This window comes from Drosophila persimilis, unplaced genomic scaffold (genome assembly GCF_003286085.1).
Source record: "Drosophila persimilis strain 14011-0111.01,24,50 unplaced genomic scaffold, DperRS2 tig00000000-arrow-pilon, whole genome shotgun sequence".
Classification (NCBI taxonomy): Eukaryota; Metazoa; Arthropoda; class Insecta; order Diptera; family Drosophilidae; genus Drosophila; species Drosophila persimilis.
In genome coordinates, this window is record NW_020825288.1 from 5,369,886 (window position 1) to 5,396,508 (window position 26,623).

At 42.8% G+C, this 26,623-nt stretch overlaps 12 protein-coding genes across 12 annotated transcripts; 2 read left to right on the plus strand and 10 right to left on the minus strand.

Moving 5' to 3' along the window:
• Nucleotides 1–437: 437 nt before the first annotated feature.
• Nucleotides 438–1,072, minus strand: LOC6598747. Its single transcript, XM_026984295.1, has 3 exons — nucleotides 902–1,072; nucleotides 666–839; nucleotides 438–599 (listed from the first exon to the last, which is right to left on the minus strand). Exons 1-3 carry the CDS (start codon nucleotides 1,070–1,072, stop codon nucleotides 438–440), a joined length of 507 nt encoding a protein of 168 aa, XP_026840096.1.
• Nucleotides 1,073–1,928: 856 nt separating this feature from the next.
• Nucleotides 1,929–2,646, minus strand: LOC6598748. Its single transcript, XM_002023778.2, has 3 exons — nucleotides 2,425–2,646; nucleotides 2,154–2,321; nucleotides 1,929–2,090 (listed from the first exon to the last, which is right to left on the minus strand). The coding sequence occupies exons 1-3, from the start codon at nucleotides 2,644–2,646 to the stop codon at nucleotides 1,929–1,931; spliced, it is 552 nt and encodes a 183-aa protein (XP_002023814.2).
• Nucleotides 2,647–3,455: 809 nt separating this feature from the next.
• On the minus strand, nucleotides 3,456–4,090 carry LOC6598749. The gene is made up of 3 exons (XM_026984296.1): nucleotides 3,920–4,090; nucleotides 3,684–3,857; nucleotides 3,456–3,617 (listed from the first exon to the last, which is right to left on the minus strand). The coding sequence occupies exons 1-3, from the start codon at nucleotides 4,088–4,090 to the stop codon at nucleotides 3,456–3,458; spliced, it is 507 nt and encodes a 168-aa protein (XP_026840097.1).
• A 743-nt stretch (nucleotides 4,091–4,833) lies between these two features.
• Nucleotides 4,834–5,468, minus strand: LOC113564914. Its single transcript, XM_026984297.1, has 3 exons — nucleotides 5,298–5,468; nucleotides 5,062–5,235; nucleotides 4,834–4,995 (listed from the first exon to the last, which is right to left on the minus strand). The coding sequence occupies exons 1-3, from the start codon at nucleotides 5,466–5,468 to the stop codon at nucleotides 4,834–4,836; spliced, it is 507 nt and encodes a 168-aa protein (XP_026840098.1).
• An 856-nt stretch (nucleotides 5,469–6,324) lies between these two features.
• Nucleotides 6,325–6,997, minus strand: LOC113567337. Its single transcript, XM_026994807.1, has 3 exons — nucleotides 6,776–6,997; nucleotides 6,550–6,717; nucleotides 6,325–6,486 (listed from the first exon to the last, which is right to left on the minus strand). Exons 1-3 carry the CDS (start codon nucleotides 6,995–6,997, stop codon nucleotides 6,325–6,327), a joined length of 552 nt encoding a protein of 183 aa, XP_026850608.1.
• A 2,722-nt stretch (nucleotides 6,998–9,719) lies between these two features.
• Nucleotides 9,720–10,375, minus strand: LOC6598635. The gene is made up of 2 exons (XM_002023780.2): nucleotides 10,271–10,375; nucleotides 9,720–10,211 (listed from the first exon to the last, which is right to left on the minus strand). The coding sequence occupies exons 1-2, from the start codon at nucleotides 10,373–10,375 to the stop codon at nucleotides 9,720–9,722; spliced, it is 597 nt and encodes a 198-aa protein (XP_002023816.2).
• Nucleotides 10,376–10,481: 106 nt separating this feature from the next.
• LOC6598636 lies at nucleotides 10,482–11,145 on the minus strand. Its single transcript, XM_002023781.1, has 2 exons — nucleotides 11,038–11,145; nucleotides 10,482–10,976 (listed from the first exon to the last, which is right to left on the minus strand). The coding sequence occupies exons 1-2, from the start codon at nucleotides 11,143–11,145 to the stop codon at nucleotides 10,482–10,484; spliced, it is 603 nt and encodes a 200-aa protein (XP_002023817.1).
• Nucleotides 11,146–11,964: 819 nt separating this feature from the next.
• LOC6598637 lies at nucleotides 11,965–12,685 on the minus strand. The gene is made up of 3 exons (XM_002023782.2): nucleotides 12,601–12,685; nucleotides 12,421–12,534; nucleotides 11,965–12,348 (listed from the first exon to the last, which is right to left on the minus strand). The coding sequence occupies exons 1-3, from the start codon at nucleotides 12,683–12,685 to the stop codon at nucleotides 12,053–12,055; spliced, it is 495 nt and encodes a 164-aa protein (XP_002023818.1). The 3' UTR covers nucleotides 11,965–12,052.
• Nucleotides 12,686–18,185: 5,500 nt separating this feature from the next.
• LOC6598638 (NPC intracellular cholesterol transporter 2 homolog a) lies at nucleotides 18,186–18,968 on the plus strand. The gene is made up of 2 exons (XM_002023783.2): nucleotides 18,186–18,273; nucleotides 18,340–18,968. The coding sequence occupies exons 1-2, from the start codon at nucleotides 18,186–18,188 to the stop codon at nucleotides 18,738–18,740; spliced, it is 489 nt and encodes a 162-aa protein (XP_002023819.1). The 3' UTR covers nucleotides 18,741–18,968.
• A 1,322-nt stretch (nucleotides 18,969–20,290) lies between these two features.
• On the minus strand, nucleotides 20,291–21,741 carry LOC6598639. The gene is made up of 3 exons (XM_002023784.2): nucleotides 21,471–21,741; nucleotides 20,793–20,900; nucleotides 20,291–20,735 (listed from the first exon to the last, which is right to left on the minus strand). Exons 1-3 carry the CDS (start codon nucleotides 21,535–21,537, stop codon nucleotides 20,392–20,394), a joined length of 519 nt encoding a protein of 172 aa, XP_002023820.1. The 5' UTR covers nucleotides 21,538–21,741; the 3' UTR covers nucleotides 20,291–20,391.
• Nucleotides 20,526–23,956, plus strand: LOC6598640. Its single transcript, XM_002023785.2, has 4 exons — nucleotides 20,526–20,580; nucleotides 22,574–22,720; nucleotides 22,778–23,767; nucleotides 23,831–23,956. The coding sequence occupies exons 2-4, from the start codon at nucleotides 22,607–22,609 to the stop codon at nucleotides 23,870–23,872; spliced, it is 1,146 nt and encodes a 381-aa protein (XP_002023821.1). The 5' UTR covers nucleotides 20,526–20,580; nucleotides 22,574–22,606; the 3' UTR covers nucleotides 23,873–23,956.
• Nucleotides 23,892–26,259, minus strand: LOC6598641 (protein cereblon homolog). The gene is made up of 5 exons (XM_002023786.2): nucleotides 26,174–26,259; nucleotides 25,745–26,104; nucleotides 25,034–25,691; nucleotides 24,465–24,967; nucleotides 23,892–24,403 (listed from the first exon to the last, which is right to left on the minus strand). The coding sequence occupies exons 1-5, from the start codon at nucleotides 26,193–26,195 to the stop codon at nucleotides 24,096–24,098; spliced, it is 1,851 nt and encodes a 616-aa protein (XP_002023822.1). The 5' UTR covers nucleotides 26,196–26,259; the 3' UTR covers nucleotides 23,892–24,095.
• Nucleotides 26,260–26,623: the final 364 nt, after the last annotated feature.

Consider the following 26,623-nt stretch of genomic DNA (forward strand, 5'->3'; position numbering starts at 1 on the left):
TTACAAGTGAAGTAAGTGCAGATAATATCCTAGTTGTGCGCCATCGATCGAATGTGATTAATAAACGAAAGACTTTTCATTAAAATTAAATGGGCTTGATAATATTACATTAGTTCTTTGATTTCTTAGCATTTTTGAAGGCTTTTTCCAGCTGTTAATACACATTTTTCCATTAATAATCTATCAAGCTCTAATATACAAAGAAAAATATAATACTCCCCATTTTACGTATGAGTAGAGATCAGATATCAGATGATCAGATAATGACGGAACATTTTGAGCATAAATACATAAATACCGATTATACCTGAATATATCACATATTCCCGATGTTAAATATTTCAACAATAGTCTATAAACACACCTTGACACTTAGCCCGTATAACATGATCTATAGAGGATAAAAAGGATAATATTACTTTTTGTTCGTTGATCTCTCAACGATCGTATCCCAAGTTGACTTCGAAAAAGAACTCGATTTCGCCGCGCCAGATGCCTTCGGTAGCTATAACAATCAATAGCTTGTAGAATCCCATAGGAACAGGTAGTTTATTCAACATTTGGTCATTCAGCACCATTCTATTTATGATGATATCGTGCTGCACGGGGAATAAGGAATGAAATGTTGAAGTAAACTGAGTGCAAACGATTCCCCAGTTACTTACATTGTAGGGGCAGCTGTGGTTAAAGTTGCTGAAGTTTCGTAAAGGATCGTACATTAAGTTGAAGAACGGAAAGCGTTTCTTGTGCTTGAAGAAGTCACAGATATCCACGCTGATATTGTAAAAACTGGGCCGATAACCATTGAATCGTCGGAACGTAGTCACCTGAAACTGAAACTCAAGGCCTGTCAACTTCTTCAATTCTCATGACCAACTTACATACGGCGACATACTTTTACTCTTTTGATGGGAAACTGTTTCCCTTGTAAATGCATATTGAGTCCCACAATGCCTCGACCTAGAATTTTAAGCTCGCATTTCGCGAACTCGCAATAAGATTTCTCGAAGCACTTGCACTTGAAATTTTTGAACTTAAAAAGACCATCCGAGCAGTCGAGGATCAGGATCATAGCAACAAATCTCAACACTCGGATCGGAATGCTTGGGACCCTCATTGTTGAGGCCCAATTCTGTGTATGGACGACGACATCATCATCATTATTGTCATCATCGGAGCTTGACTTCTTTTTATACCCTTGAACAGGGTCTAAAGGTCGAATGACGTTCACATTTGTTGATATATTCCTACATTTTTATACCAGACAATCAAAAAGAGTATAGGGGTATATTAGATATGTGGGGAAAATGGATGTGTGTCATGGCCAGAAGCTCTTCCGACCCCATAAAGTATATATAATCTTGATCAGCATCAATAGCCGAGTCGACTGAGTCATGTTTGTCTGTCCGTCAGACTGATCGCCTAGTGCTCAGAGACTATAAGAGCTAGAGCAACGAAAATTTGGATCCAGACTCCAAAAAGACTTATGAAATAGGTCCAAGTGACAGAATAATCTTCGAATATCGAGAGTATGTAAAATTCGCTGCCTGTTTTTTTGTCCAGAAGATAAATTCAATGCATCTTTTGAAGGGTATTTCCAGCTGTTAATATAAATTTTTCAATCAATAATCTATCAATCTCTAATTTACAAACAAAAATATAATACTCCCCATTTTACGTATGAGTGGTTTAGTAAATATGTAGTTTATTTATCAGAAAAGAACACTGTAAAGGCATCAGTGCCTCATTAAATTCTGATCAGATAATGATGATACATTTGGAGCACTAATATGACATCATGAAATAGTTTTCCCAATGTTAAATGTTTCACCAATAGTTCATAAGCACACCTTACACCTATCCAACATCAAGACCTCCTCTATCAAAAAGGATTTTCTTAATGATTTTGCCGTTTGTTGTTTGATATCTCATCGATCGTATCCCAAGTTGACTTCTACATACGCCTCAACTTCGCCGCGCCAAATTCCTTCGGTAGCTACAGCAACCAATAGCTTGTAGAATCCATTAGGAACAGGTATCCTGCTAATCATTTCATCGTTAAGCACCATTCGATCAATAATGATATCATTCTGCACGGGGGATTCAAAAATGAGCCTTAAAGTTAAGTAATTTCATACGATTCCTCCACATACATTGTAGGGACAGCTGTGGTTAAAGTTGCTGAAATTTCGTATAGCATCGTGCACCATACTGAAGAACGGGAAGCGCTTCGGGTTTTTTAAGAATCCGCAGATATCCACTGTGACATTGTATAAGAAGGGCCGATATCCACTAAATTGTCGGAACATGGTCAATATTGCCTAACAGGGTAAAACAGCACCGAGAAAGAAAGGATAATATCTCGAAAGTTCAAGATTGGGAACTACTTAAATTTGCAGAACTAGCCCACACACAAGGACGTACCTTAACGCTGGTGATGGGCAGCTGTTTCGCTTGTACATGCATATTGAGGCCCACAATGCCACGACCCAGAACCTTGAGTTCACATTTCTTGAACTCACAATAAGATTTCTCGAAGCACTTGCACTTGATATTTTTGTACTTGAAGAGACCGTCCGACCCGTGCAGGATCAGAATCATAGCAACAAATATCGACACTCGGATCGGAATGATTGGGACCCTCATTGTTGAGGCACAACTATGGAAATGGACATCACCATTATAATCGGAGCTTAACTATTTGCTAAAAAAGTAACATTTAATCATTTCGATTTAAATTCCCAAAAATAGAATATTTAGTTATCAAAAATAAGTGGTTGAGCAAAAATCATTTATCATTTATACCCGATACCCAAAAATATTATAGGGGTATGTTAGATTTGTGGTGACAGTGGATGTGTGCAAGATCCAGAAGGAAGAGTTTCCGACCCCATATAGTATTAATCCTATTCCTCATCAGCATCAATAACCGAGTCGATAAATCCTGTCTGTCCGTCTTTACGTCGGTCGGTATACCCGTCCATCCGTCCTGATGACTTCGACTCACAGAGTTCCTCTTCGTTTTTTTTTTTAAATATAATAAATCTAAACGTTTGCCTTTGTGCTTAATGGTGTACATTTATAAATTTTTTTGAATACTTCAGACAGAATCATCTAAAATGGTAAAATTAAAGTCCTATAAGAACATAAACCATTTAGATAATTAATTACATAATGTTTTGAAAGGGTATTCCATGTCTGTAATATCTGTAAATTCTATATCTGCCATTTAACGGCTGAGCAATTGAGTAAATAGTCCCAAATGCGCCCCAAACGCTTTTAAAATTAATTTGTATGGAATATTTATTCGAAATCAATACTGGAAAGGCAGCTCATTATATATTGATCAGCAAATGACGCATAGTCCATAAAAACACCTTACAACTGTCCTACATCAAGAGCCTTTCTATAAAAAAGGATTTTCTTAATGATATTGCTTTTCGTTCTTTGATCTCTCAACGATCGTATCCCAAGTTGACTTCGAAAAAGAACTCGATTTCGCCGCGCCAGATGCCTTCGGTAGCTATAACAATCAATAGCTTGTAGAATCCATTAGGAACAGGTAGTTTATTCAACATTTGGTCATTTAGTACCATTCTATTTATGATGATATCGTGCTGCACGGGGAATAAGGAATGAAATGTTGGAGTAAACTGAGTGCAAACGATTCCCCAGTTACTTACATTGTAAGGGCAGCTGTGGTTAAAGTTGCTGAAGTTTCGTAAAGGATCGTGCACTATGTTGAAGAACGGAAAGCGTTTCTTATGCCTGAAGAAGTCACAGATATCCACGCTGATATTGTAAAAACTGGGCCGATAACCATTGAATCGTCGGAACGTAGTCACCTGAAACTGAAACTCAAGGCCTGTCAACTTCTTCAATTCTCATGACCAACTTACATACGGGGACATACTTTTACTCTTTTCATGGGCAACTGTTTCCCTTGTAAATGCACATTGAGTGCCACAATGCCTCGACCTAGAATTTTAAGCTCGCATTTCGCGAACTCGCAATAAGATTTCTCGAAGCACTTGCACTTGATATTTTTGAACTTAAAAAGACCATCCGAGCAGTCGAGGATCAGGATCATAGCAACAAATCTCAACACTCGGATGGGAACGCTTGGGAACCTCATCGTTGAGGCCCCAGTCTGGAAATGGACGACATCATCATTATAATCGGAGCTGAACTATTTTCTAATTTACCAGCCACTAATTTACTTACCACACTATTTACCTTTTAGCATTTCTATATCAATACGCTAGAAAAAAAGAACGACGATGATGTCATCATCATCATCGGAGCTTGACTTGTTTCAACACCCTTAAAGAGGGTATTATTCATTCTGTCTAATGACGTTCACATTTGTAGATATATGTTTAAAATTTTACTACTAAAAAAGATAAATTAATTCTTGGGTTGTTACTAAATAAACCGAAAAGACTTATGAAAATGGTCCAAATAGCAGAATGATCAGGTATAAAATGTGATGCATTTTTAAAGGCTATTTCCAGCTGTTAATACAAATTTTTCCATTAATAATCTATCAAGCTCTAATCTACAAAGAAAAATATAATACTCCCCATTTTACGTATGAGTAGTTAAGTAAATAGTTTATTTATCAGAGATCAGATATCAGATGATCAGATAATGACGGTACATTTTGAGCATAAACACATAAATAAGTACCGACTATACCTGAATATATCACATATTTATTTTCCCGATGTTAAATATTTAACAAAAGCCTATAAACACACCTTCACACTTAGCCCGTATAACATGACCTATAGAGAATAAAAAGGATTAAATTACATTTTGTTCTTTGATCTGTCAGTGATCGTATCCCAAGTTGATTTCGAAAAAGAACTCGACTTTGCCGCGCCAGATGCCCTCGGTAGCTATAACAATCAATAGCTTGTAGAATCCATTGGGTAAAGGTAGGTTATTCAACATTTGGTCATTCAGTACCATTCTATTTATGATGATATCGTGCTGCACGGGGAATAAGGTATGAAATGTTGAATTAAACTGAGTGCAAACGATTCCCCAGTTACTTACATTGTAGGGGCAGCTGTGGTTAAAGTTGCTGAAGTTTCGTAAAGGATCGTACATTAAGTTGAAGAACGGAAAGCGTTTCTTGTGCTTGAAGAAGTCGCAGATATCCACGCTGATATTGTACATATTGGGCCGAAACCCATTAAATCGTTGGAACGTAGTCACCTGCGCCTGAAACTCGAGGCCTGTCAACTTCTTCAATTTGCATGACCAACCCATATACGGGGACATACCTTTACTCTGGTGATGGGCAACTGTTTTGCTTGTACATGCAGATTGAGTCCCACAATGCCTCGACCTAGAATTTTAAGCTCGCATTTCGCGAACTCGCAATAAGATTTCTCGAAGCACTTGCACTTGATATTTTTGAACTTAAAAAGACCATCCGAGCAGTCGAGGATCAGGATCATAGCAACAAATCTCAACACTCGGATCGGAATGCTTGGGACCCTCATTGTTGAGGCCCAATTCTGTGTATGGACGACGACATCATCATCATTATTGTCATCATCGGAGCTTGACTTCTTTTTATACCCTTGAACAGGGTCTAAAGGTCGAATGACGTTCACATTTGTTGATATATTCCTACATTTTTATACCAGATACTCAAAAAGAGTATAGGGGTATATTAGATATGTGGGGAAAATGGATGTGTGTCACGGCCAGAAGCTCTTCCGACCCCATAAAGTATATATAATCTTGATCAGCATCAATAGCCGAGTCGACTGAGTCATGTTTGTCTGTCCGTCAGACTGATCGCCTAGTGCTCAGAGACTATAAGAGCTAGAGCAACGAAAATTTGGATCCAGACTCCAAAAAGACTTATGAAATAGGTCCAAGTGACCGAATGATCTTCGAATATCGAGAGTATGTAAAATTCGCTGCCTGTTTTTTTGTCCAGAAGATAAATTCGATGCATCTTTTGAAGGGTATTTCCAGCTGTTAATATAAATTTTTCAATCAATAATCTATCAATCTCTAATTTACAAACAAAAATATAATACTCCCCATTTTACGTATGAGTGGTTTAGTAAATATGTAGTTTATTTATCAGAAAAGAACACTGTAAAGGCATCAGTGCCTCATTAAATTCTGATCAGATAATGATGATACATTTGGAGCACTAATATGACATCATGAAATAGTTTTCCCAATGTTAAATGTTTCACCAATAGTTCATAAGCACACCTTACACCTATCCAACATCAAGACCTCCTCTATCAAAAAGGATTTTCTTAATGATTTTGCCGTTTGTTGTTTGATATCTCATCGATCGTATCCCAAGTTGACTTCTACATACGCCTCAACTTCGCCGCGCCAAATTCCTTCGGTAGCTACAGAAACCAATAGCTTGTAGAATCCATTAGGAACAGGCATCCTGCTAATCATTTCATCGTAAAGCACCATTCGATCAATAATAATATCATTCTGCACGGGGGATTCAAAAATGAGCCTTAAAGTTAAGTAATTTCATACGATTCCTCCACATACATTGTAGGGGCAGCTGTGGTTAAAGTTGCTGAAGTTTCGTATAGCATCGTGCATCAAGTAGAAAAACGGGAAGCGCTTCGGGTTTTTGAAGAAGCCGCAGACATCCACTGTGACATTGTATAGGAAGGGCCGATAGCCATTAAACCTTCGGAACGTAGTCACCTGAAACTGAAACTCCAGGCCTGTTAACTTATTTTGCATGAACAATTCATATACGGAGACATACCTTTACTCTGTTCATGGGCAACTGTTTCGCTTGTACATGCATATTGAGGCCCACAATGCCACGACCCAGAACCTTGAGTTCACATTTCTTGAACTCGCAATAAGATTTCTCGTAGCACTTACACTTGATATTTTTGTACTTAAAGAGACCGTCCGACCCGTGCAGGATCAGAATCATAGCAACAAATATCGACACTCGGATCGGAATGATTGGGACCCTCATTGTTGAGGCACAACTATGGAAATGGACCTCATCATCATTATAATCGGAGCTGAACTATTTTCTAATTTACTAGCTTATTACTAATTACTTATTTACTTAATAGACTGTTTCAATTTTAGCATTTCGATATCAATACCAGATACCAATACTCGAAAACAAATTCGCTTAACCAGAACAAGTGATGGAGGAAAAATCATTTATTTTAAAAACTGTATAGGGGTATGTTCGATTTTTGGTGACAGTGGATGAGTGTAAAACCCTGAAGGAACCATATAGTATACACATTCTGGATCAGCAATAATTTCCGAGTCGATATAGCCTTGCTTCTCTGCCAGTCTGTCCGTCCATAAGTGCCGATGAGCGCCTAGATCTCAGGGACTATCCAGAGTTCTGTGATATCATACAGTAACAAGTCTATTTCGAAATGCCCGTTTCCATATAAACCATATCTACCAGATTGCCGGATCTGGATCATATCTGATGATTGTTATAGCCAAAATTAACAGACCTTATTATTCAATTTTGTAAGGTTCTGTAAGGAAATACCCAAAAGGGTATTTCAAGTCAACAATATCTATTTAATTCCATATCAGCCATTTACCGCTTGAGCAATTTAGTAATTACCCCAAACCCAAAAAAATACCGGATAGGTATCAAAAGCTCATTGAATATTGATCAGAAAATTGTGCATATTGTACATTCCGAAATGTTTGATGTCACGAAAGATGAACAATGTTTCAACAATAGTCCTTAAATACACCAAACCACTTCATTCTCCTCCAACTGAAGTTCCCTATAGAAGGACATTAAAGACTTCCTGTATGCCACGCAGAGAACAAAACGCTATTGACAAACCATAAGCCCAACTACAATCGTCTGCAAGGGGTTTGGGAGGGGGTTGCGTCGCCTTGCTGGAGACGTTGATGACCTTTGAGGGAGGACCAGCACCAGGACCAGGACCAGGACCGAGCCGAAAGGCCAGCCAGAGGAGCCCCGGCCAGCCCGTTTTAATTAGAGTGGCATGAAAGTATGCCCGAGGCTGAGGCTAGGAGCTGATTCGCTCTATGCGATTCTTATGCAAATGCTTTTAATTACAAAACTGTGAAACTGAATTACGCAACATTGCGTTATTTAAGTGAATTATTTTGAGGCAGGTTCGTGTGTTTAATTGCCCAACTCAACGCCTTTTTAATTGCCAGAACCGTTGAGCCTCAAAAAGAAATGGCCAGATGGACGACCGCCATCGCCATCGGGTTCACAAAATTTTTCGTTTTATTTTAAATTTCGTTTTAAGTCGCCTGTAAATTGAATTTTACGTCGACTTGGCTGTTTCCAAAATCGATATTGATTGATTCAATTTTAATATGAATATGGGATATTGGGATATGTGATAGCATGTTGGGGTCTTGCCAAAAGATTTTAAAAATGTCGCAAATTGATATTTGCCTGACTAGAAGCCGTAGTAAGAGGTCCAATCAGACCGCCAGAATTTAAAGTAATTTTGATTCAATCTATAAATTTTTTAAATATATAAAATCTGAACGTAAAGACACAACGATTCACTGTCCCAACAGCACAGATATCGTGAAATCCTGCTTCGATTTCCTCAGAGAAATCTGAAGCTATTGACCATTCTCCGTCATAGGAAATTGAAATTGAAAAGTTTACCCTCCTCTCGACGAGACTAATAGGAAATATTTGTAGATAAAAAGGCGAAAAATTGAATTTGCAAAGGTCACACATAAGTGCGACACTTGATAGCAGGCATTGGCACTTCACGTGAGTCGCCCGTCCACCTCCCGGCGAAAGAACTCCCCAGAAGAGCTACTTGAAGTTGTTGGAATTTTCTTTTCTCTGCTGAGAGATGAGATTGGCAATACATATTTGGATTTCCATTTGCCCTTCCACAGAAGATATGCACATTATTTTCGCCAAATTGAATTGGCAAAGTGATTTGATTGTGCGTGAATAAAGACATTTCCGATCAGAGGGTGTGACCATGGGACCAGGGCCAACCCCTTTAATAAAAAACTGTCTACGGGCTGAAAACCGCATTACGGATTTTAATTAACCGGGGCAGGAATATTTCAACATCCATTAAAATATCATATTACATCCAGAGAGAGAAAGAGAAAGAGAAAGAGAGAGAGTCTTGACTTTGGAAAGGGTTTTAGTGGCTTATGTGGCCAACAACTGTAGAAGCCTTTATCCTGGATAAATGCAGCCATTATATAATGAAAATGAAATGAAAGATAGTTGCCTGACTGGCGGCTTCCCAATTGATTGGCCATTGAACATATTGTTTTTCTATTAATTATACGAAAATTACGCCAACAAAGAGCACATATGGCTTCGGAATACCGCAAGGATCCCGCGGGAAATCCAAAAACACACAACCTCAAAACGGAGACACGCAAGTCTCGATAGTCTAGAGATAATCACCATAATCGGACTCTGCACTTTAAGCGATTTTCAATACAATACGAGCTTCAGTACATACTTAGGGGGAAAAATGCCACCAAGAACGAGTCGCATGACGCACAATGGAAAAAACTGAAGGCGGAAAATTGCGAATTGCGAAGGGAAAAAATCGGCAGGCAATCCGCTTACAATGCAAACGGGGGGTGGCCCAGGAGGGTGACCAGGGACCAGGGACCAGGGTGGGGGTGTGTTCTGTCCCGTAATTACATATCCTTTGTTCGCACACTCTACGGTTTTCAGTTTATTCTTGGGCACTCTGGGATGGTACTATGACGTCCGTGGTCACCTGTAGAGCAAAGACCTTGGCTATCTCGCCAGTTCCCTCGACCACTTCCACGAAGAACTTGTAGGTTCCGTTCTGCAGGCTCGCTGGATAGATATCGTACGCACTGATATTCAGCAGCGAGAAGTTTCCCACTCGCACAGGACACGAAATGATTTCGCTCATGTGCATCTTCGATTTGAGAAAATATCGCATCATGGGATTGCCAGAAAAGTCGGAGAAGAAGCCGCACAGGTCCAGGCGCTTCATCTGCAGCAGAGTGACGAAGATCGTTTCGCCCTCGGGCCTTACGCGCACCTTCAAACCGAAGATCAGGAAATTGCTGCCCAGCTCCCTTTTGAGCCGCACATTAATATCGAAATGGGAGCGATCCGTATGGATGTGGGTGAAAACCTTCATATAGCCAGACTCGCCGTAAACGTTGATGTGGTTGATTCGGAGAATGGGTTTCTGAAAGGCAGTGCAACTCGATGAGAGATGATTGTTCATCCACGGAACAACTAAAATACCTTTTTCGAGTCATCATCCTCATCCCACATTGATTTCGAACCATTCTCCTTGGAGAATATCAACTGGAAGAGCGATAAAAACAATGCGTTCTGAATGAGGTTCATTGCGCAATGGGAATAACTACCGGAGATCTGACCATGGCTATGGTCATGGTCTCTGCTCCATACTATACTGCAGCTTAATGTCAGCCATTTATTAGATTACCACAAATCACACGCCATTCTCTTGCTCTATGATCTGTATAATCGAGGTGACCTGGAGGGCAAAAACCTTGGCTATCTCTCCGCTCTCCTCGACTATTTCAGCGAAGAACTTGTATGTGCCGTTTTGAACACCATCCGGCGAGATATTTTCGGCCACATCGGCATTCAGCATCGTGTAGTTGCCCACCCGGATGGGGCACTCAATGATGTCGCTCAGTATGACCGTTTTTTTGAACAAGAACCGCAGCATCGGGCTGCTATTGTACTCGCTGAGGAAGCCGCAGAAATTGATTCGTTTTAGCCCGAACAAGCGGACAAACTTGTTCCTGCCATCGGGTCGAACGCGCACCTTGACATTCATCACCAGGTGGTTGCTGCCCAGCTCACGCGTCAAGCGGACATTCAGGTCGAAGTGAGTGCGATCCTCGTGAATGTTAACCTTGGCCTTCATGTAGCTCGATTCGCCGAACACCTTAATGTGCTTGATGGACACTATTGCTTTCTGAGAACAAGTTCAGTTTACTTTTCGTGCACTTTCTTTACCATTCAAGTCAATTAAATACCTTTTGATCTGGTTCAAAATCTAGAAAGGAGCTCTTCTCCCCATCAACTTGGTTGGTTAGGTGGAACCACACACAAGCCAAAACCCATCCGATCCGAATGAGTTCCATTTTGCAATGAGCTCTACAGATGATCCTTGGCCTTAGGGCTACATAGTAAACAGCATGACAATGCAAATCTATAATTTGGTTGGGCTTTATTTTTAAATATATCGTTTTCAATTTGTCTTAATTGTTATCATCATCAGATCGGTTCGATTGACTGAACACGCCAGCATTTCATTTCAAAGTCTAACTGGAACTTGAACCTACAAGATTGAACCTAGGATGGAGAGTTCTTGTTGAAAAACTGTGACTGCGGAAGGTCCCTTAGCAGCATATATGTTATATGCTATATGTCACCACCTAGTCAACGACTCAATTAGCTAACCGACGGATATGCGCCGCCATCAGAGCTTATTCATTAGACCCCCATCATCGAACCGGACCCGTCGCGGAAGCTCCAAAGTGTTGAAAAGCCAATTAGCGCCGAAGGCAGGAAGGAAGCCATAGGTGCTCAAGCTTTGGCCCTGCGTGTAAATGGAAGAGAGCGCAATGAAAAGTTTACAATTTTCTGAAAAGGAGCTGGAAAAAACCGCACGCACCACCTGAAAAGTTGTCGGCTGAGACGACTTTCCCCACTCGCCTTCGGCGCTGCGGTGTTGCGTAATTTTCTGCGTCATTTAATTAAGCCGATTCAGAGCGCCCCAAGGAGCTGTGGGGTCCGTCCGGCTAAGCTGCCGTAGTCGTAGTCGTACACACACACACTATATGTGGGAGTAATTAGCTCAGATGTTCATGTTTATAATTCATATTTTCCCCTAATTATTTATTCATAACTGCTAATAGTGTTTGTCGGGGCTTAGTGCCACAACAGCTTAACTACGCCTATTAATTGGCATCGACAGATGCTCAGTGCAGCAACATTGATACAATGTCTCGACTTAACCTACTCCTCAACACACAGTCCAGTGCAGTTCTACAGGGCACTGGGCTTCTTAATGCGCGCATCGGTCAGGAAGCAGGATACCACCTGATTGTCATTTTCCACATCGAGGAGTCTGACCTCCAGGCGGGTGGGCACCTCGGGCTGATTGGTGTTCACAGGCAGGAGTAGCTCATAGGTGACATCCTCGCCGGCATCCAGGGGACAGTATGCGCCGTGCAGGAGATTCTGGCACACATTTCCACGGCTGGCCTCCAAATCGTAGGGTATGGTAACGCCCAGCGAGGTGAGACGCACTTCGGCCGACAACTTCTTCATGTAATTTCGAGCTATAAGTACATCAGAAGGTAAATCCACCAATTAGCATCTGCACTTTGCCCTATCTCTGAGGTCACACTTACTGGCTACAAACTGGATGTCGATCTTGGCCTCGGATCCCTTCCAAAAGTCGCAAGGCACGGCATCGCATTCATCGATCTGCACCATTAGCGGTAGGGGGTAGCTGCTATCCGCACCTTCATTTGATTACAGATTCCCTGATTAATTATTTCCATCTAACAAGCTTCTCCAAATGTACTTACATTGTCTGATTGGGGTATCTGCAGTGACCAGGGTCCACATCAGGGGCAGCATCAGGCATAGACAAAACTTCTGAATGTTGGACATTTTTGTATGGTTTTTGGTTGCTTCTGTTCTCTGTGAAAGCACTTTGGTTTTTGTTCCCTAAACTGGGCTATCAGAGGGGTATTTATACCCGAATCATGGCTACCTTGGTTCTCCCGCACTCGGATCACAATCTAATCCGTTTTGCACTGAGTTTGAATTGAGGAACATTGAACGTGTTTTATTACGTCTCTTATAACGTCTTAATCGCACTTAAAATGTGATGAATTGGCAGGGAACACCTTTTCAATGATTCCATATTTAGTTTCCATATGGTTGTAAGATTGATCACTGTGATCTTATCGTTGCCTCGGAAATGCCTGAGGCCAGGATTTTCTGTGTGGACTTCTGTTATAAAGCACCGAATCAAGTGGCATAATTTTACTACCCCTCTGCTGTCCTATTTTTGAGGATGCGAGAAAACCGAACTCAGAATCACATTTAAAGATCAGATCTACTACGTAGATTACCGAATGTGGAGTCTGGTCGGATCATTTGTTAATTGCAGCCCGGCCACGCGGTCGCGCCCTCTGGCGGAGTGAGCGAGATATAATTGTCAGATAGTAATTCGATGGCTGAAAGAGGAACAGAGACTAATTATCATTAGCTGGAAAGAAGATAATCAGAGTGCTGAATGTACCCGGTAATATAGTGTCGCCGCACATGTGCCGCTGCCACAAATTTTAAATAGAAACTCATTATCGGTAACTATATTCTAATGAATTGTTTATAAATTCCCCCGATTACCATGCAAACAAACATCATATTAGATTAGACAACAAAAATTAGTCACACCAGAACACTATATTACTATTATCGATGGTCATAATACAGTAGCCAGTACATTCGAACTTTCCGAGTGCAAACCCCCTTTATTTTGGGTGCTCTGATAAGATCGGCGAACGCGTACGAACACCTGTTGCGGTCTCGGGATTGGGGTTTCAGGTGCAAGCGAACTTGGACCCATCGCGAGCATCAAATTTGCACACGATTGGAAATTAAATACTGGGCCCGGCCGACTGGCACCCAAGATTGGGATAAGATTAGCATTCGCGAACCGCGATTTCTGTGGCATACTCTTGGGCTACCGGACTGGAGCAACCCTAAGCGTTCTGTAAAGCGCCGCATTAACATCAATTTATATGCATAGCCAATTTGTAGCAAGTTTTATACAATTTCTTACACCCACTTGACTCGACGAGAGCACCAGACGCGAGCCGAGCAGCACGGAAGTCAGGGAAAGTCAAGGGGTGACAGCAGCAGGCCAGAGCGATCCTTGTGCCCAAATTTCATCAATATTTTCAGATTTTGTTCACAAATTCAACTGTTTTATATGCAAATTAGCTAAGCGATTTCGCCCCAGCCAGCCGGCAATTGATTTCCAAAATATTTACGTACTACTCGCACATCCATCCATCAAATGGGCAAATAATTGCAGGACATGCCAGGGGATGTAAGCATTCAATTGGCGGAACAGTTTGTTTAATTTGCATTTTTGTAATTAATTTGTGCGTTAATGAGGATTTAATATATTTTACGTGACAGTTTATTTTGAAAATAACTGAGGGGTGAATCTATAAGTGGCATTTCAAAGGGATTGAATTGAAGTTGAGCAATGCAATGCATAATCCGATGACTCCAAATACTTTCATTTGATTTTTAATCGCTCTAAAAAAGGTTTAGTTTTTTAGTTGTGGATTTTGGTAGTTCTTTTAATCCGATTTCTTTCACATTTCTTAGAAAATTGCAGTTAATCCCTAACTAAAACATGAAAGACCCTGCAGACAAGTTTATTTGATACTGAAACTAATTTCACTTGTATTTAAGTGACTTTGTAACCTTCTACTTCTAACTCGAGTTCCTTTAATATTTCCCTGGAAATCGCAAAGTATTTTACTTGGAATTTCAGCCTTGTACTTGGGCAACCAGCAACATCACGGCCAGGAAAGTGGAAATTATAGGAGAGGGCATACATAGCTCTCAAATTATGTATTGCCTGGCTTCAAACTAACATTTTAATTATACTTTGTACTTACCAGCGAGTGAGAGTTCGAGCTCGAGAGGTACGACCTGTACATTATTATGCAAATGCAGTAAACTTCTTTTCGCCTGAAGAGGTCACATTTCTCAGGTGAAATTGTGTTGCCAGGTGGGGACCTGGACACATGCCCACAAATGCCAGCACGTAAGGGGAGAAATTACTCAACAGCTAGTAGAACTTGTTGAAACGCATGTTTCTCTTGATTTCGGGAAACATGAATTTTGCATTCATTTAATTACAGAGCCCAGACCATCGACACACAGTCCCAGTGCAGACTCACAGCAGGGGGCCGGTGGAGGGGGCTGTGAGCAAATTAATTAGCATCCCATGCTGGAAAAATTTAATAAAAACCATTTTCGCATGACGGCATATGCAAATTACAATTTGGCAAAAGGCGACTGAGTCTCAATATAGGAGTACGGTGTATATCAAAGTGTGCAGCAAAGCGAAAAGGACTAACAATGCAGGTGGAAATTGTGGAAAACTGTGGAAAAATTGTCTCAAGGCCAGTTGGTCAGTGGTCAGTGGTCAGAGGACAGGCCCGGCCTGGCCACAAAACAAATACGTTGCCTTGTTAAAACAGAACCAGCTGAATGCACTCGAATAGTTCCGACTATAGACACCACCCCACCCTGAGCATAAGGGTTGCTCTGACCAAAAATACCAGGCACCTGTTGAGGGGGGATGGGATTGATGGGGTTGGTGTTGAGGTTGGGGCTTCCTGCGCAATTGGGCGTGACTTTCAGAAATTCCTATATTAATTGACAACACACGGCCCTGGAACTCTGGCTCCGAAAATTTAATGAAAAATTAACAACACGAAAATCAAATTGTCGCCTAATTGAGACACAAAGCACCAGCCAGCCAGTTTGTCATTCGGGTATTGAATTACGTACAAACAAATATCAAATTGAAATAGAACAGAGGAGTGGGTGTGGAGTGGGTATGGAGTGGGTACGGGATGGGTGGACGCACAGGCTGGCTTGGCTGTCAGGAGTAAGGCCACGGGATCGGGATTGGCGTGACAAATTGTTTGGCTTTGGCGCTGGCATTTGATGTCGGACTTGATTTGACAAATTAATTGAGTTAACTGGGAACTGTGGTGCTGCAGCTGGAGTGGGAGTTGGGGTGCGGCCTGGGGCCATCCAATCTATTCAAATATTAAAACAAGCAACCCACCAACCCCGTCCAATCCCAACCAATTTTCTGTCACTTTTAGTTGCATACTTTTCCTCAAAAGAAAAATCAATAAAAAAGCTCGCTCTCAAAACTTCCACTCACCTTATCGATACGAGTATTTATTTCAGAGAGGAAAAAAGGCACATCAAAGATAAGCCGAATATCCGTGCAATACATTTGGGAATATGCAAAAAGCGAAGAAGTAGGCGGGCAGGGGAGGGAGTGGGTACACATTTTTGGCACACAAAAGTGCAAACGGAAACCGGCCTAAGTGGAAATGTTTTGCCTGCAAAAGTATTCTGGCATCAGATTTTTCCGGCCCGGATAATTGCATTACTTCGATGCTGGCGTAAATAGACTCGGAGCGGAGCGTGTGGGTTGGCATCAAAATCAATGAAACCAAATCTCCGCTCTGGCTGACTGATGCTAATCAAATATTGCGGTTCCCATTGTCGGCGAAAGGTGAAAGCCCCGAAGATACATTTCCCGCTCGGTTGTGTCGTGCAGGATTCTCCATTGCTTTGACATATTAAATAATGTCACAACAATTACATGTGAGAAGCGGCGACAGTTCTTCGGTAAGAGACGACATATGGGGGAGGGACGAAGGACCGATGGCAAGTTCAAAAGCATTTTGAGGAAATCTCATGCTGCGCTGAAGCTGTCCACATGCCACATGCCACCCACCCACCATCCAAAAGGTTGCGGAAAATCCGCAAGGGTGGATCGAAGCGGCACACTGCTGGAGGATATCATTCAATCTCTACAGAAGTGAAACATCGACAACATTTGAGGCTCCCCTCGCGTTTACCTTTCGCAAATTTTTGGCAAGGGCAGAATTATATTTTCCAGCTTACTTTTAGTCTGTTTCTTTTATACATTTTCCCATCTTGTGTGCCGCAAAAGTTCCATTGTCAGTGGCTTTCGGCCGAGACGGAAATGTCTGTGGGTTTTTTGTCCATTGCCATCGACAGGCTTAGTGGCCTGACTGCCTGCCTGTGGTGGCTGCGGAGTGCTCAAGGATTTATTTTTGCACTGTCCCCTGTCTCTGGCCCTGGCCCTGCCCCTGTGTGTAAAAGATGAAGTGATAAAATTCTGTTGCCCGATTTGATGATTTCACTTCCCAATGGCAACGTTTCGGTTGATTTCTTGAAATAGATGTAACACTTACAGATTGTCATACTACAAATTGGTGGACATTTAGCATTACTCTGGGATGGGGTACATTGGTCAGGGTTCTTAAAGGTTTTCTCTAATGGATAGGGGTATATATGGTACCCAGATTTATACCGATTTGTGTGCCATATAACAGGCAGAAGGCATCGCACCTCTAGCATTCTATGACCTATAGAAACACCTTTCGATCTATTTTGTAGTACTTTTTACCACGCTTACTGAAACCACTTATGCCTACGCAAAAGCCTTAAGTTCTATCCATAGTTATAGGAATGTCTAGTACTGGAAGAGAGGTAAGAGTTTATCTAGTACTGGAGGAGAGGTAAGAGGTTAACATATGTGATGGCTATATAGGATGGATATATAGTATAAATACAACTACTTTGAAAGTTTAAATCTGTATTAGGGTAGGGTTGAAAGTAGGTTCGAAAGGCATAGAAGCGTATCAACACAGCATAGCTGCCTAATTGTACCCCATACTCAAAAAAAGTACAGGGGTATATGTATTAGGTTTGTGCACAAAATGGCTGTGTGTAACGCACACAACGAAGCGTTTTCGACCCCATAAAGTACATATATTCTTGATCAGCATCAATAGCCGAGTCGATAGAGACAAGTCTTTCCGTCTTCTCAGAGACTATAAGAGCTACGTAACGAAATTTTGTATCCAGACTCTTGAGATATCACGTTGAATCAAGTTTGTTTCAAAAGTGTGCCGCGCTCTTCCGCTCCATAAAGGACGACAATCTGTGGCATGGTAGCGTGGCCCTCTTTTCATTCTCCTTTAGGTGAATCAACCCATCATCTTCTCGACTTATGTCCCATCTATGTCACCCAAATTTTTTCATGTCACCCAATGGCTCTTCTCTATTTAAACCACTTCAAAATAAAATTCATTTTTAAATCCCTAAAAAGTCAACGATTGGGTAAAGATGCAATCGAGTGCCAGAGCAGCCACCTTCGAAGGGCAAACACGACCAATTTGAGTCTATTGGCCCACCGATTAGATAAACCAAATCCGACATTAAATTTCACTCAAAAGTCGTTCGGCTTTGGCTATAAAACGATGTTTGCACCGTTGGATGAAACCAATGCAAACAAGGAAACATGCAGGCCAAGGCGTTTATTTGTATCTCTCTGGGATTATTGGCCACGGTCCAGGCCGCCAGTGATCTAGCCACAGATGTCAGGCGATGTAAGTACCACTAATTCGTCTCTCAAGTATTCCATGCTCGGAGAATTAACTGAAATCATTTCCCAGGCTCTGGCAATAAGCCCTTTCCTCTGGAGGTTCGCGTGGGTGGATGCATCACGCCGCCCTGCAACGTTGTGAAGGGATCCACGCAGCTGTTCGAGATCGATTTCGCCGTGGACAAGTACATCACAAGCATGAAGGCCATGGTTAAGGCCACGACCTTGGGAATCATCACAGTGCCGTACGAGCTGCCGCCAGAAGTGGCCGCCGTTTGCCCCAACCTCATGTACGGCGCCTACTGTCCGCTGTATCCAACCGAGGATGTCACCTACTTGTTTTCCTTCCCCATTGGCGAGTATCCCGAGATTGGGGTGAAGGTGGAGATCTACCTGGTGGATCAGGATGGTGATACATCCACGTGCTTCGTGTGCGACATCAAGGTGGTCAAGGGCAATGGCAGCAGTTGAACATCAGCAGTCGGGAAATCGAGAAAATATTCTTTCATTTATTGGCCTTAAATTCTGTGATATATGTACATTTGCATCTGAAAGCAAATCCGTTTGGCAAATCAATCCCCCCTCAGCTGCTTACCCGCGAGGTCTCATGAATATTTAATAAAATTTTAAAAGCCCTGCCTCCCCCCATACATATTTATATGTATTTATGTATGGGGGGTGTTTGGCATTACCTCTGTACACGATGTGTTTTATTTTCATTGAAAATGTGCCCCAAATGCTGCAGCCAACCAACAAGGGACACTCGCGTGCTCTTTGATTATAATCTCAACTTTCCATTGGCCATTGCTATCTGGACACACAGCCAATAAAGTGTAAAATTAAGTGGTCGGTAGGCTATAATCGAATCAAATATTAATTCGCAAGTCTCTGGCCTGATTACCGCGACACACCTGGTCAGTCAAGGTAAGGTATCCAGGTAGCGGTAACCGCTTTAACCCGCAAGAGGAAGAGAAATGTACCGAGCTATCACTGTAGATTTCCCAAAACAAGCGACGAATCACAAAGCTTATCAATTCCCTTTCAATTCAAAATGCACTGGAAAAAGTTTTTCGACAATTTATGATTAACTTCCTGGAGCACAAATCGTGTAAACAAAGGGAAGATGTATTCAGATTGAGATCTTTCAAAGCTTAACGGTTTAAGAGGAATTTATAAGAAACTCTCGGAATTCTTTCATTAAATTGTTGTGCATTTTTCGCCAGATTAGTGTTCATTTTATAAGTTCCATATACTAATTCAGTATCTCTTGATAAGAATAGTTGTAATGTTTCCGCGTTGGTGAAAATTGCGTTCTACACAAAATCCGATTTCTCTAACTCTGATAGTCTCCGAAGAGAAGTTGAACAAGAAGATATTTTTGTACTTTATGTGGTTCGAAAACGCTTATTTCTGGGTGTTATATAGATAATACTCTAAGTACTCTAAGTATGAAAATATTCTAATCTATGCTATGGCGCCACACAGTAAACTGCCAGTGTAAAAATCATTCGAATAAAAGTTAGTGACACTAAACACAAAAACACTAAGCTTTTGCTGCGAAAGATAAAGCTCTAGAAAAATCACAAATCACCAAAATTAAAGATTAATGCACGCACATATATACACACATATAGATAAAGCTAAAAATCATTGATTTCATAGTTTTTTGTACTCTAGTTTGGACATATCTTTCGGCCAAAAAGGCGTATTTTTCCTGGAATTTAGGCAAGTGTACTTTTGCACCCAACCCAGCTAAAAGTGTGTGGCAGATAAGAAGAGGCCCACTGTTGACCATATGGGCAATTCGATCAATAAGCTGGCGGTCAATAAGTGATTATCAAATCGCTTTTTATTGCCCATTCAACTGGTCAAATCAGTGAAATAAATTACTGGTTCTTCGGTGCAAAGCGCAACGTCACCGATGACTGTGTTACATCTTATCGACGAAATGTGTTAATCGGCTGGTCGATTGCGGCGGGTACACTGGAAACCATGACGTAGTGAGGGTAAACAAACGGCTCTAATCTTTTGGGAATGGAATGGTTTGCATTTATTGACGAAGTAGAAGTAGTTAAATTTCAGTCAGGCCACACGAGTGGTGTCGCGTACTACGACCGTCTGTCTATGCCTCCTGTTCGGTTTGGTTGTCGCGCCAGTCCAGGAGGTATTCCTCCTGGGCTGCCGTCGTTCCCTTGCGGAGCTTGCAGCTGCAGATAAAGCACGTGATGACCTCGGCCTCTGCATCGACGAGCGTTACGGTTACATCGGCGGTGATCTCCGGGAAACTGGGCTCCACATAGAAGTTGAACTGGTAAGTGACGTCCTCGCCTTTGTCGATGGGACACATGGCACCATACATCAAATTGGTACACACATTGGACACTTCGTCGGGCAGCTCGTAGGGCAGATTCATACCGAACACTTTGGCCGTGGTCGTGGCTGTAATGTTCCTGATATTGTTGCTAGCTGGAAATGGATACATTTTAAATAACGTTCAGAGTTTTAGCCAGGCCAAGTACTTACTGCCCAGGAAGTGTACTTCCATTATGGCCGTGGTGCCCTTGTACACGGTGCACGGTGGCTCGTCGCAATCCGCCACTCTGACGCTCAGTGGAAACGGTTTATCCTTGCCTGAAATAATATATGAGGGATGAGCATAAAAGTAGGCTACATTTTGTGGAAAAAGTCCAGGCGATAAGAGACTCTGATAAGCGATATCACAACTGGTACTCTCTTGAGTTTCAGTCGCTTCTTTTTACGCTATCTGGACGGTTCCTGAGTTTTTTACATATATGAATATGTATTTTTAATTCAACATCTAGATTGTTGGGGACAGCTAAACCCAAAGTCTAGGACGTAATTCACTTGATGCAGACTAAGAGATGACAGCACCCACATTCATTTAAATTATTTAACTGAGCAAAAAAGTTGGCTATATTTTGTGGAAAATAGTTAATAGTTTTACCATTAAGCAGGGCTGCAGAGGACTCGCTCTCTTCTCTTGAGTTCTTGTGTATCAGTATGGAAGACTCTCTTGAGTTTCTTTCATAAAGGTATTTGTTTAAAAGCAGTATCGAGTTATCGTCTAGGTTGTTGAGGACAGCTAGACCCAAAGTCTAGAATGTGATTCCCTTGATTAAATGGCATTTTAAATTCTACTACATCTAAGAAATCCTTTTTTGTTGTTTAATGAGAACTTACATTGCTTTACATTCGTGGAATTCACTGCAGCCGCAAGAAATGCCAGAGCCAAAACAATCCGCAGCATATTTAGAATCGTGGAATTTCCTGTAATCTTTCACTTTGAAAATCTTTGACTGATTGTGTCGGTACGATCGCCCGCAGTTGATGGCCGTTAGGGAATGGAACTACTGGGGCAACTGGAGACGTTTAAATAGGCAGACGCTGTGCATGGGGCTTGACCGAAACGATGACCAATTGGATGAGGTGAGAGGGTTTATCAAACTCGTTGGGGATTGATACCAGACAGCCACGCAGGTGTTACAAAAGAAAACACAGAATGAGCTTGCAGGTGTTGCGCTCTGACGAAGAGCAAATAGGTCTAAATGAAATCAGTAAATAACGTAAATTCGATTGATAAGCCCGGGAGAGCCCAAAACTATGGGGCAGAGTTGCCGCCATGTGGCGCAAACATCCGGCAAACAAATCAGAATCTATAAGTTATATTATATGCTTTTCCGCATACTTTGATGTTGAAATTGAGTTGAAGGTATATGTGCTATATATCGGTATATAATGGTATATTTCGTCAATTTTATCAAGATATTAAATATCCTTTTCACTCGTTCCCTGTCAAACAATTTGTATTTGGCGCGCACCTCTCGTTTCCATTCGATAGTATCGATAGCCGTTTCTTATCGGTGGCAACATTGAATTTGTATGGGCGAAAAAGTACTAGCAACACTTAATGGAAAAATGAGCAACATTCCGCATACCCTGGAGAAAAGGATAGTATAGAGTAAGGGATATGTTTGTAATATCAGGTTCCAATGAATGCAGAAACTTATCCTTCTCTGTTTTAAAGCTATTTCAACGATATTTTACAGTATGTGGTCTTCTTAAAGAGACCAAGAGAAGGTATTAATCAGCTTGGAAAACAGAATTTTGATGTCAATTAAAGGAAATAGGGTATAAATATGTCTATTCTCATAGCGGATACCTGTTGACCAGCAACAATGAACATCAAAATCCATACCCTCTTTTTCATCCCATTATGTAGCAAAGATGTAGTTACCATGTAGTAATTGTATGTATTTTCAAATCAAAACAATTCAAAATCCAAGAGGGCCCTACCAATTGTTAATATTGCTACAAAGATGGACATCGAAAACACAAATTTGGAACAGTTTCTGGCAGAGAAGTACCCTGGTCTAACCGCAGAACGAAACAAAACCGGTGCCCTCATAATCCGAGGCGTGGCGTGCAGTGAGGTAAGTCCCGAGTCTGCACAATTTCCCGCCCAATTGATAATAAACATATTTCCGCAGGGGAACTGGCGTCGCCTGAAGCTCTATCTGCCGCATCATCCGGCCTTGGCGGGCTTTCAGTTGTATGTGCAGGAGCAACTGGAGTACAAGTGCTACACCGGCAACAACCTGCAGGTGAAGGATGATTGGCTGCTGGAGGATTTGTTGTCGCATTTGCCGAAGCTACTGCCGCCCAAGGAATCATTTGAAGGCTTAAATGATTCTGTCCAGCGCAGCAATATATACGCCGATATCCTGGCGCTGCACAAGCCCCTGGAGTACCGCTTGCAGATGGACGCAAGCTGCTCGCGGATACGTTTCAGCCAGTTTCCCGATTTCGATCAGCACTATCTGGAGCTGGAGGTGCCCACGATGCGTCTGCTGGAGCACAGTCTACCCGACTGCGTGATGTTGGGTGAAATGTTGGCCAAGAGCGCCCGAACGCTCAGTGACGGGCTGAATCTGTTTCGGAAGCTGCTGGAAGAGCTGCGCACGTTCTACGACAACTTCATGGACATTGATGAGCTGTGTCATGTGCTGCAGCCATCGCCCATTACCACCAAGCACAACACTCGCGTTTTCCCCCTGAAAGAGCGGGTCTACCTCAAGGTGACAATTGTTGATCCCTTCGCCTGCATTGCCTCCATGGCCCTGAAGATCATTGGACCCACCGAGGAGGTGGCCCGCTTGCGACATGTCTTAAGCGATGGCCTGGGCAATTGGGACCCAGATCTGGACATGCACAAGAATCTGCTGCGCATCTTTGACCTATGCTACTTTCCCATGCCCGACTGGAACGAGGAACACAAGCCGGAGGAGGAACAGGAGAAGCACTGCAACATTTGCTTCGTCTACCGCTTGGACAGTGGCGAGGTGCCCATCGTCTCCTGCGACAATCCACGCTGTGTCCTACAGTGTCATGCCGCCTGCCTGGAGGAATGGTTCAAGACGTTGCTGGATGGCAAGACCTTTCTGGACGTCTCCTTTGGCCTATGTCCGTACTGCAAGGCGGTGAGTAGTAAAATCGAACGTAAATGAAGCATTGTGTGTACAATCATTCCGTCTCTCCTGCAGAAGCTGTCCACCTCATTCGCGGCACTCTTGGATGCGGCGTAAGGCCAAAAGAAAGTCTCAGTTAGGATGGATCAGCCTTTAAATTTAATCTTAAACTTCAATTAAATATAATTTACTTCAACTAAATCAATCTTTCCGTTTGCACCTAAGCCCGTAGAACGTATATAAACCGATCTCAAGTCCTCTAAATGTGTTGTATAGACAATCAGATTTTTAAAAGTTATGTTTTTATGAAACAAGTCCTAATTAAAGATGCTCCCACTGCTCATTCCATTCCCTCGGAAATGACCCTCAGCATGTTGCGCACCACAAAGTTGTTGCCGTTTACGGTGGCACTGTCGCCTGCCTTGCCAATCCGCACACTGGACCCAGCCAGGCCGTAGAACACCTTGGGGGCCAAATTCGGCTCGACAGCCTTGAACTCCCAGCCGACATGCTGGGCACAGAACTTGCACAAGATGATGTGCCACTGGTAGCCGGGGAACCAGCTAAATCTGGTGGACGGCTCACCGCTGTAGCCAATGGCATGGGATATCACCCGGTACACAGTGTTCGTCTCGTGTATATATCCTCCTGGCAAGAGCAGAAGCCGAAATTAGAGTCAATTTTCAACGGAATGGACGACGACACTCACCAGGATTGCAGTACTGTGTCTGCACGCCATGCTTGGACATGGCAAACAGATCTGAGCAGTAGGCAAGGCTGCTGTTGCAGTAGCGGCAATAGAAGAGCGTCTCCTCCTTTAGGATACCGCCGATGAGTTGCAGGCGCAGGTTCACCGAATCCGTAAGGAACATTTGGCTCATCATTTTCTCGGTCAGATGGAGATTGCGCACCAGCCAGAATGACATCTGTATGGGACACTTTGGCATTGTGTCGATCTTGTGTACCTCGAGCTTCTTGCGCGCCCGCTCCACAATATCCTCGTATGCGTACTCCTGGCAGACCTCGACCGGCCACGGTGTGCTGGAGATCTGATAGCGGAGATACTTGTCTCGCATGGAGGGTATGTCCCGGAAGCGACTCATCGACCCCATGTCGATGCACTTCAGGGGCTCGGGCAGAAAGTACTCCGGTAGTATCTTCACCTTGCTGTGGCACTTGTTGGTCGGATTCCGTGCAATGTACTGGGGCAGGCTGAAACGACTCTTAAGGATTAGAAGCGAGTGCAGACATGGGCGCACTCACGACTCCGACACTCACCCCTTGATGTCGCTGCAGTTGATGACAATGCGCTGGAGGGCCCGGGACTTGTAGAAGGTCAGGTGGCGTCCGTTGTCGCCCTTCTCATAGATCTGGCAGGTCACTCCATACAATTTTTTGCTATCCTCAGGTGGCTTCATCAAAGGAAAAGCGACGGCAAAAATCAGACCATCCAGTCCAGACATATCGTCGTCGAAGAGGCTGCCATCGATCATAAAGGGCAGCACCTCGCCGGGAAATAGGATGTACTGGTGCAAAAAGATAAGCATGTGGTGCGTGCTGCCCACCTCCTGGTAGTTCACGCCGGGCACTCGATTCAAGTTCGGGCCAAAATACGAATGTTCTGCCGGCAGATTGGTGTCGAAATGCACTCCCTCCTCCATGTCGATATCTATGGGTGGCCTCGGTGGCGGAGGCGGCGGATGCTCCGGCAGTTCATCATCTTCAGCCTCCGGGCTAACTTCATCGCTGTTGCGACTCCGTCGCCTCTCCTGGCTGAATACCATACTGCGGACACGCTGCAAGAAGTTGTCCCTGTTCAAAAGCGCAGCGATTCCTCCGTCCTGATTTCGAGCCTGCGACACCATCATGTCCACGGCGAAACGCAAGCGATTTTGGGGTATCATCCAGCGTGGCATGGCCTCCACATCGGAGTCATCTGCGCGGATGTTGTCAATGTAATTGAGCATCAGACGAAGGCCATCCACTTACCCTCACTGTTTGGACTATCCAAGGACATGTCGCTGCCAGGGCGGTTGTAGCTGCCATCACTCTCGGTACCATCGTCCAGAACTATGTCTTCCTCACTGGGTCTTTCACCTCCGGCATTGGCGGATCCCTCGCCATCTGCCGATGGGCCAGGAACTGGGAGCGTGCCCTCCTCCGCAACCTCGCCGGACGGTCCAAAGAAGCGTTCGATCATGGCCGCTTCCATTTCGGCCGTCTCCTCGAAGACATCTATGACCCTCTCCACTGCAACGGAATCGTCATTCGGTTGCACTTCTGCCCCACTCGGGCCTGCCGCTGCCTCCCCCGCAGAGCCAGCAACCTCCTGCTCTTGTGCATTGATTTCTGCGCAGTAAAATGTGTATAAAGTGTGGCTGCAGTTTGCTGTTGAACTTCGTTTTAGTTGCGTCCTACCTGCTGTCTCTTCCTCATCCATTTAATCCGTTTGGGTGTGGGAGTTTTGAGTCTAGTTGTAATTGTAATTTTTATTTATTTACTTTTTATTTTGACAAAGGAATTATCGATAGTACGTGAAGACGACTCTATTGACCAGGGCGGAACACGCTTAAATTTTGAATTCAAATATTATGGGGATGCGTGAAATTCATTGTGTTTAAACTAGGATTAACCTCAAGCATATCTAAGGCACTCCAGTTAAATCAAGTATACAATGATTAATCGAAACCATATAAAGTGAGCGAGAGAATTCTCTAGATAGAATTGAATTTTTGATACAAGAGTATACCTGAAAAATTAAATTCAGCTTTGGAGACGAATTTATCGTATGTCCTCATGCTATCGCTGTCCTTCAGACTAGATTGGTCTTGAAGTGTAGTGGAATACGACCATTATTGGTTTTATCAC

What these genes read in the sequence shown, in the direction of transcription:
- LOC6598747 (XM_026984295.1), bottom strand. Translation starts at nt 1,072, where the DNA reads ATGATCCTGATCCTCGACTGCTCGGATGGTCTTTTTAAGTTCAAAAAT. An exon ending in AACAGTTTCCCATCAAAAGA is followed by an intron (nt 840 to 901) that starts GTAAAAGTATGT and finishes ACAGGCCTTGAG; the next exon opens with TTTCAGTTTCAGGTGACTAC. An exon ending in ACCACAGCTGCCCCTACAAT is followed by an intron (nt 600 to 665) that starts GTAAGTAACTGG and finishes TTCCCCGTGCAG; the next exon opens with CACGATATCATCATAAATAG.
- LOC6598748 (XM_002023778.2), bottom strand. Translation starts at nt 2,646, where the DNA reads ATGAGGGTCCCAATCATTCCGATCCGAGTGTCGATATTTGTTGCTATG. An exon ending in TGCCCATCACCAGCGTTAAG is followed by an intron (nt 2,322 to 2,424) that starts GTACGTCCTTGT and finishes TTACCCTGTTAG; the next exon opens with GCAATATTGACCATGTTCCG. An exon ending in ACCACAGCTGTCCCTACAAT is followed by an intron (nt 2,091 to 2,153) that starts GTATGTGGAGGA and finishes TCCCCCGTGCAG; the next exon opens with AATGATATCATTATTGATCG.
- LOC6598749 (XM_026984296.1), bottom strand. Translation starts at nt 4,090, where the DNA reads ATGATCCTGATCCTCGACTGCTCGGATGGTCTTTTTAAGTTCAAAAAT. An exon ending in AACAGTTGCCCATGAAAAGA is followed by an intron (nt 3,858 to 3,919) that starts GTAAAAGTATGT and finishes ACAGGCCTTGAG; the next exon opens with TTTCAGTTTCAGGTGACTAC. An exon ending in ACCACAGCTGCCCTTACAAT is followed by an intron (nt 3,618 to 3,683) that starts GTAAGTAACTGG and finishes TTCCCCGTGCAG; the next exon opens with CACGATATCATCATAAATAG.
- LOC113564914 (XM_026984297.1), bottom strand. Translation starts at nt 5,468, where the DNA reads ATGATCCTGATCCTCGACTGCTCGGATGGTCTTTTTAAGTTCAAAAAT. An exon ending in AACAGTTGCCCATCACCAGA is followed by an intron (nt 5,236 to 5,297) that starts GTAAAGGTATGT and finishes ACAGGCCTCGAG; the next exon opens with TTTCAGGCGCAGGTGACTAC. An exon ending in ACCACAGCTGCCCCTACAAT is followed by an intron (nt 4,996 to 5,061) that starts GTAAGTAACTGG and finishes TTCCCCGTGCAG; the next exon opens with CACGATATCATCATAAATAG.
- LOC113567337 (XM_026994807.1), bottom strand. Translation starts at nt 6,997, where the DNA reads ATGAGGGTCCCAATCATTCCGATCCGAGTGTCGATATTTGTTGCTATG. An exon ending in TGCCCATGAACAGAGTAAAG is followed by an intron (nt 6,718 to 6,775) that starts GTATGTCTCCGT and finishes CTGGAGTTTCAG; the next exon opens with TTTCAGGTGACTACGTTCCG. An exon ending in ACCACAGCTGCCCCTACAAT is followed by an intron (nt 6,487 to 6,549) that starts GTATGTGGAGGA and finishes TCCCCCGTGCAG; the next exon opens with AATGATATTATTATTGATCG.
- LOC6598635 (XM_002023780.2), bottom strand. Translation starts at nt 10,375, where the DNA reads ATGAACCTCATTCAGAACGCATTGTTTTTATCGCTCTTCCAGTTGATA. An exon ending in AGGATGATGACTCGAAAAAG is followed by an intron (nt 10,212 to 10,270) that starts GTATTTTAGTTG and finishes ACTGCCTTTCAG; the next exon opens with AAACCCATTCTCCGAATCAA.
- LOC6598636 (XM_002023781.1), bottom strand. Translation starts at nt 11,145, where the DNA reads ATGGAACTCATTCGGATCGGATGGGTTTTGGCTTGTGTGTGGTTCCAC. An exon ending in ATTTTGAACCAGATCAAAAG is followed by an intron (nt 10,977 to 11,037) that starts GTATTTAATTGA and finishes ACTTGTTCTCAG; the next exon opens with AAAGCAATAGTGTCCATCAA.
- LOC6598637 (XM_002023782.2), bottom strand. Translation starts at nt 12,685, where the DNA reads ATGTCCAACATTCAGAAGTTTTGTCTATGCCTGATGCTGCCCCTGATG. An exon ending in AGATACCCCAATCAGACAAT is followed by an intron (nt 12,535 to 12,600) that starts GTAAGTACATTT and finishes AATCAAATGAAG; the next exon opens with GTGCGGATAGCAGCTACCCC. An exon ending in CGACATCCAGTTTGTAGCCA is followed by an intron (nt 12,349 to 12,420) that starts GTAAGTGTGACC and finishes ATGTACTTATAG; the next exon opens with CTCGAAATTACATGAAGAAG.
- LOC6598638 (XM_002023783.2), top strand. Translation starts at nt 18,186, where the DNA reads ATGCAGGCCAAGGCGTTTATTTGTATCTCTCTGGGATTATTGGCCACG. An exon ending in AGCCACAGATGTCAGGCGAT is followed by an intron (nt 18,274 to 18,339) that starts GTAAGTACCACT and finishes ATCATTTCCCAG; the next exon opens with GCTCTGGCAATAAGCCCTTT.
- LOC6598639 (XM_002023784.2), bottom strand. Translation starts at nt 21,537, where the DNA reads ATGCTGCGGATTGTTTTGGCTCTGGCATTTCTTGCGGCTGCAGTGAAT. An exon ending in TTCCACGAATGTAAAGCAAT is followed by an intron (nt 20,901 to 21,470) that starts GTAAGTTCTCAT and finishes ATATTATTTCAG; the next exon opens with GCAAGGATAAACCGTTTCCA. An exon ending in GGAAGTACACTTCCTGGGCA is followed by an intron (nt 20,736 to 20,792) that starts GTAAGTACTTGG and finishes ATCCATTTCCAG; the next exon opens with CTAGCAACAATATCAGGAAC.
- LOC6598640 (XM_002023785.2), top strand. Translation starts at nt 22,607, where the DNA reads ATGGACATCGAAAACACAAATTTGGAACAGTTTCTGGCAGAGAAGTAC. An exon ending in GAGGCGTGGCGTGCAGTGAG is followed by an intron (nt 22,721 to 22,777) that starts GTAAGTCCCGAG and finishes ATATTTCCGCAG; the next exon opens with GGGAACTGGCGTCGCCTGAA. An exon ending in TATGTCCGTACTGCAAGGCG is followed by an intron (nt 23,768 to 23,830) that starts GTGAGTAGTAAA and finishes TCTCTCCTGCAG; the next exon opens with AAGCTGTCCACCTCATTCGC.
- LOC6598641 (XM_002023786.2), bottom strand. Translation starts at nt 26,195, where the DNA reads ATGGATGAGGAAGAGACAGCAG. An exon ending in GGATAGTCCAAACAGTGAGG is followed by an intron (nt 25,692 to 25,744) that starts GTAAGTGGATGG and finishes ACATCCGCGCAG; the next exon opens with ATGACTCCGATGTGGAGGCC. An exon ending in GACACAGTACTGCAATCCTG is followed by an intron (nt 24,404 to 24,464) that starts GTGAGTGTCGTC and finishes TGCTCTTGCCAG; the next exon opens with GAGGATATATACACGAGACG.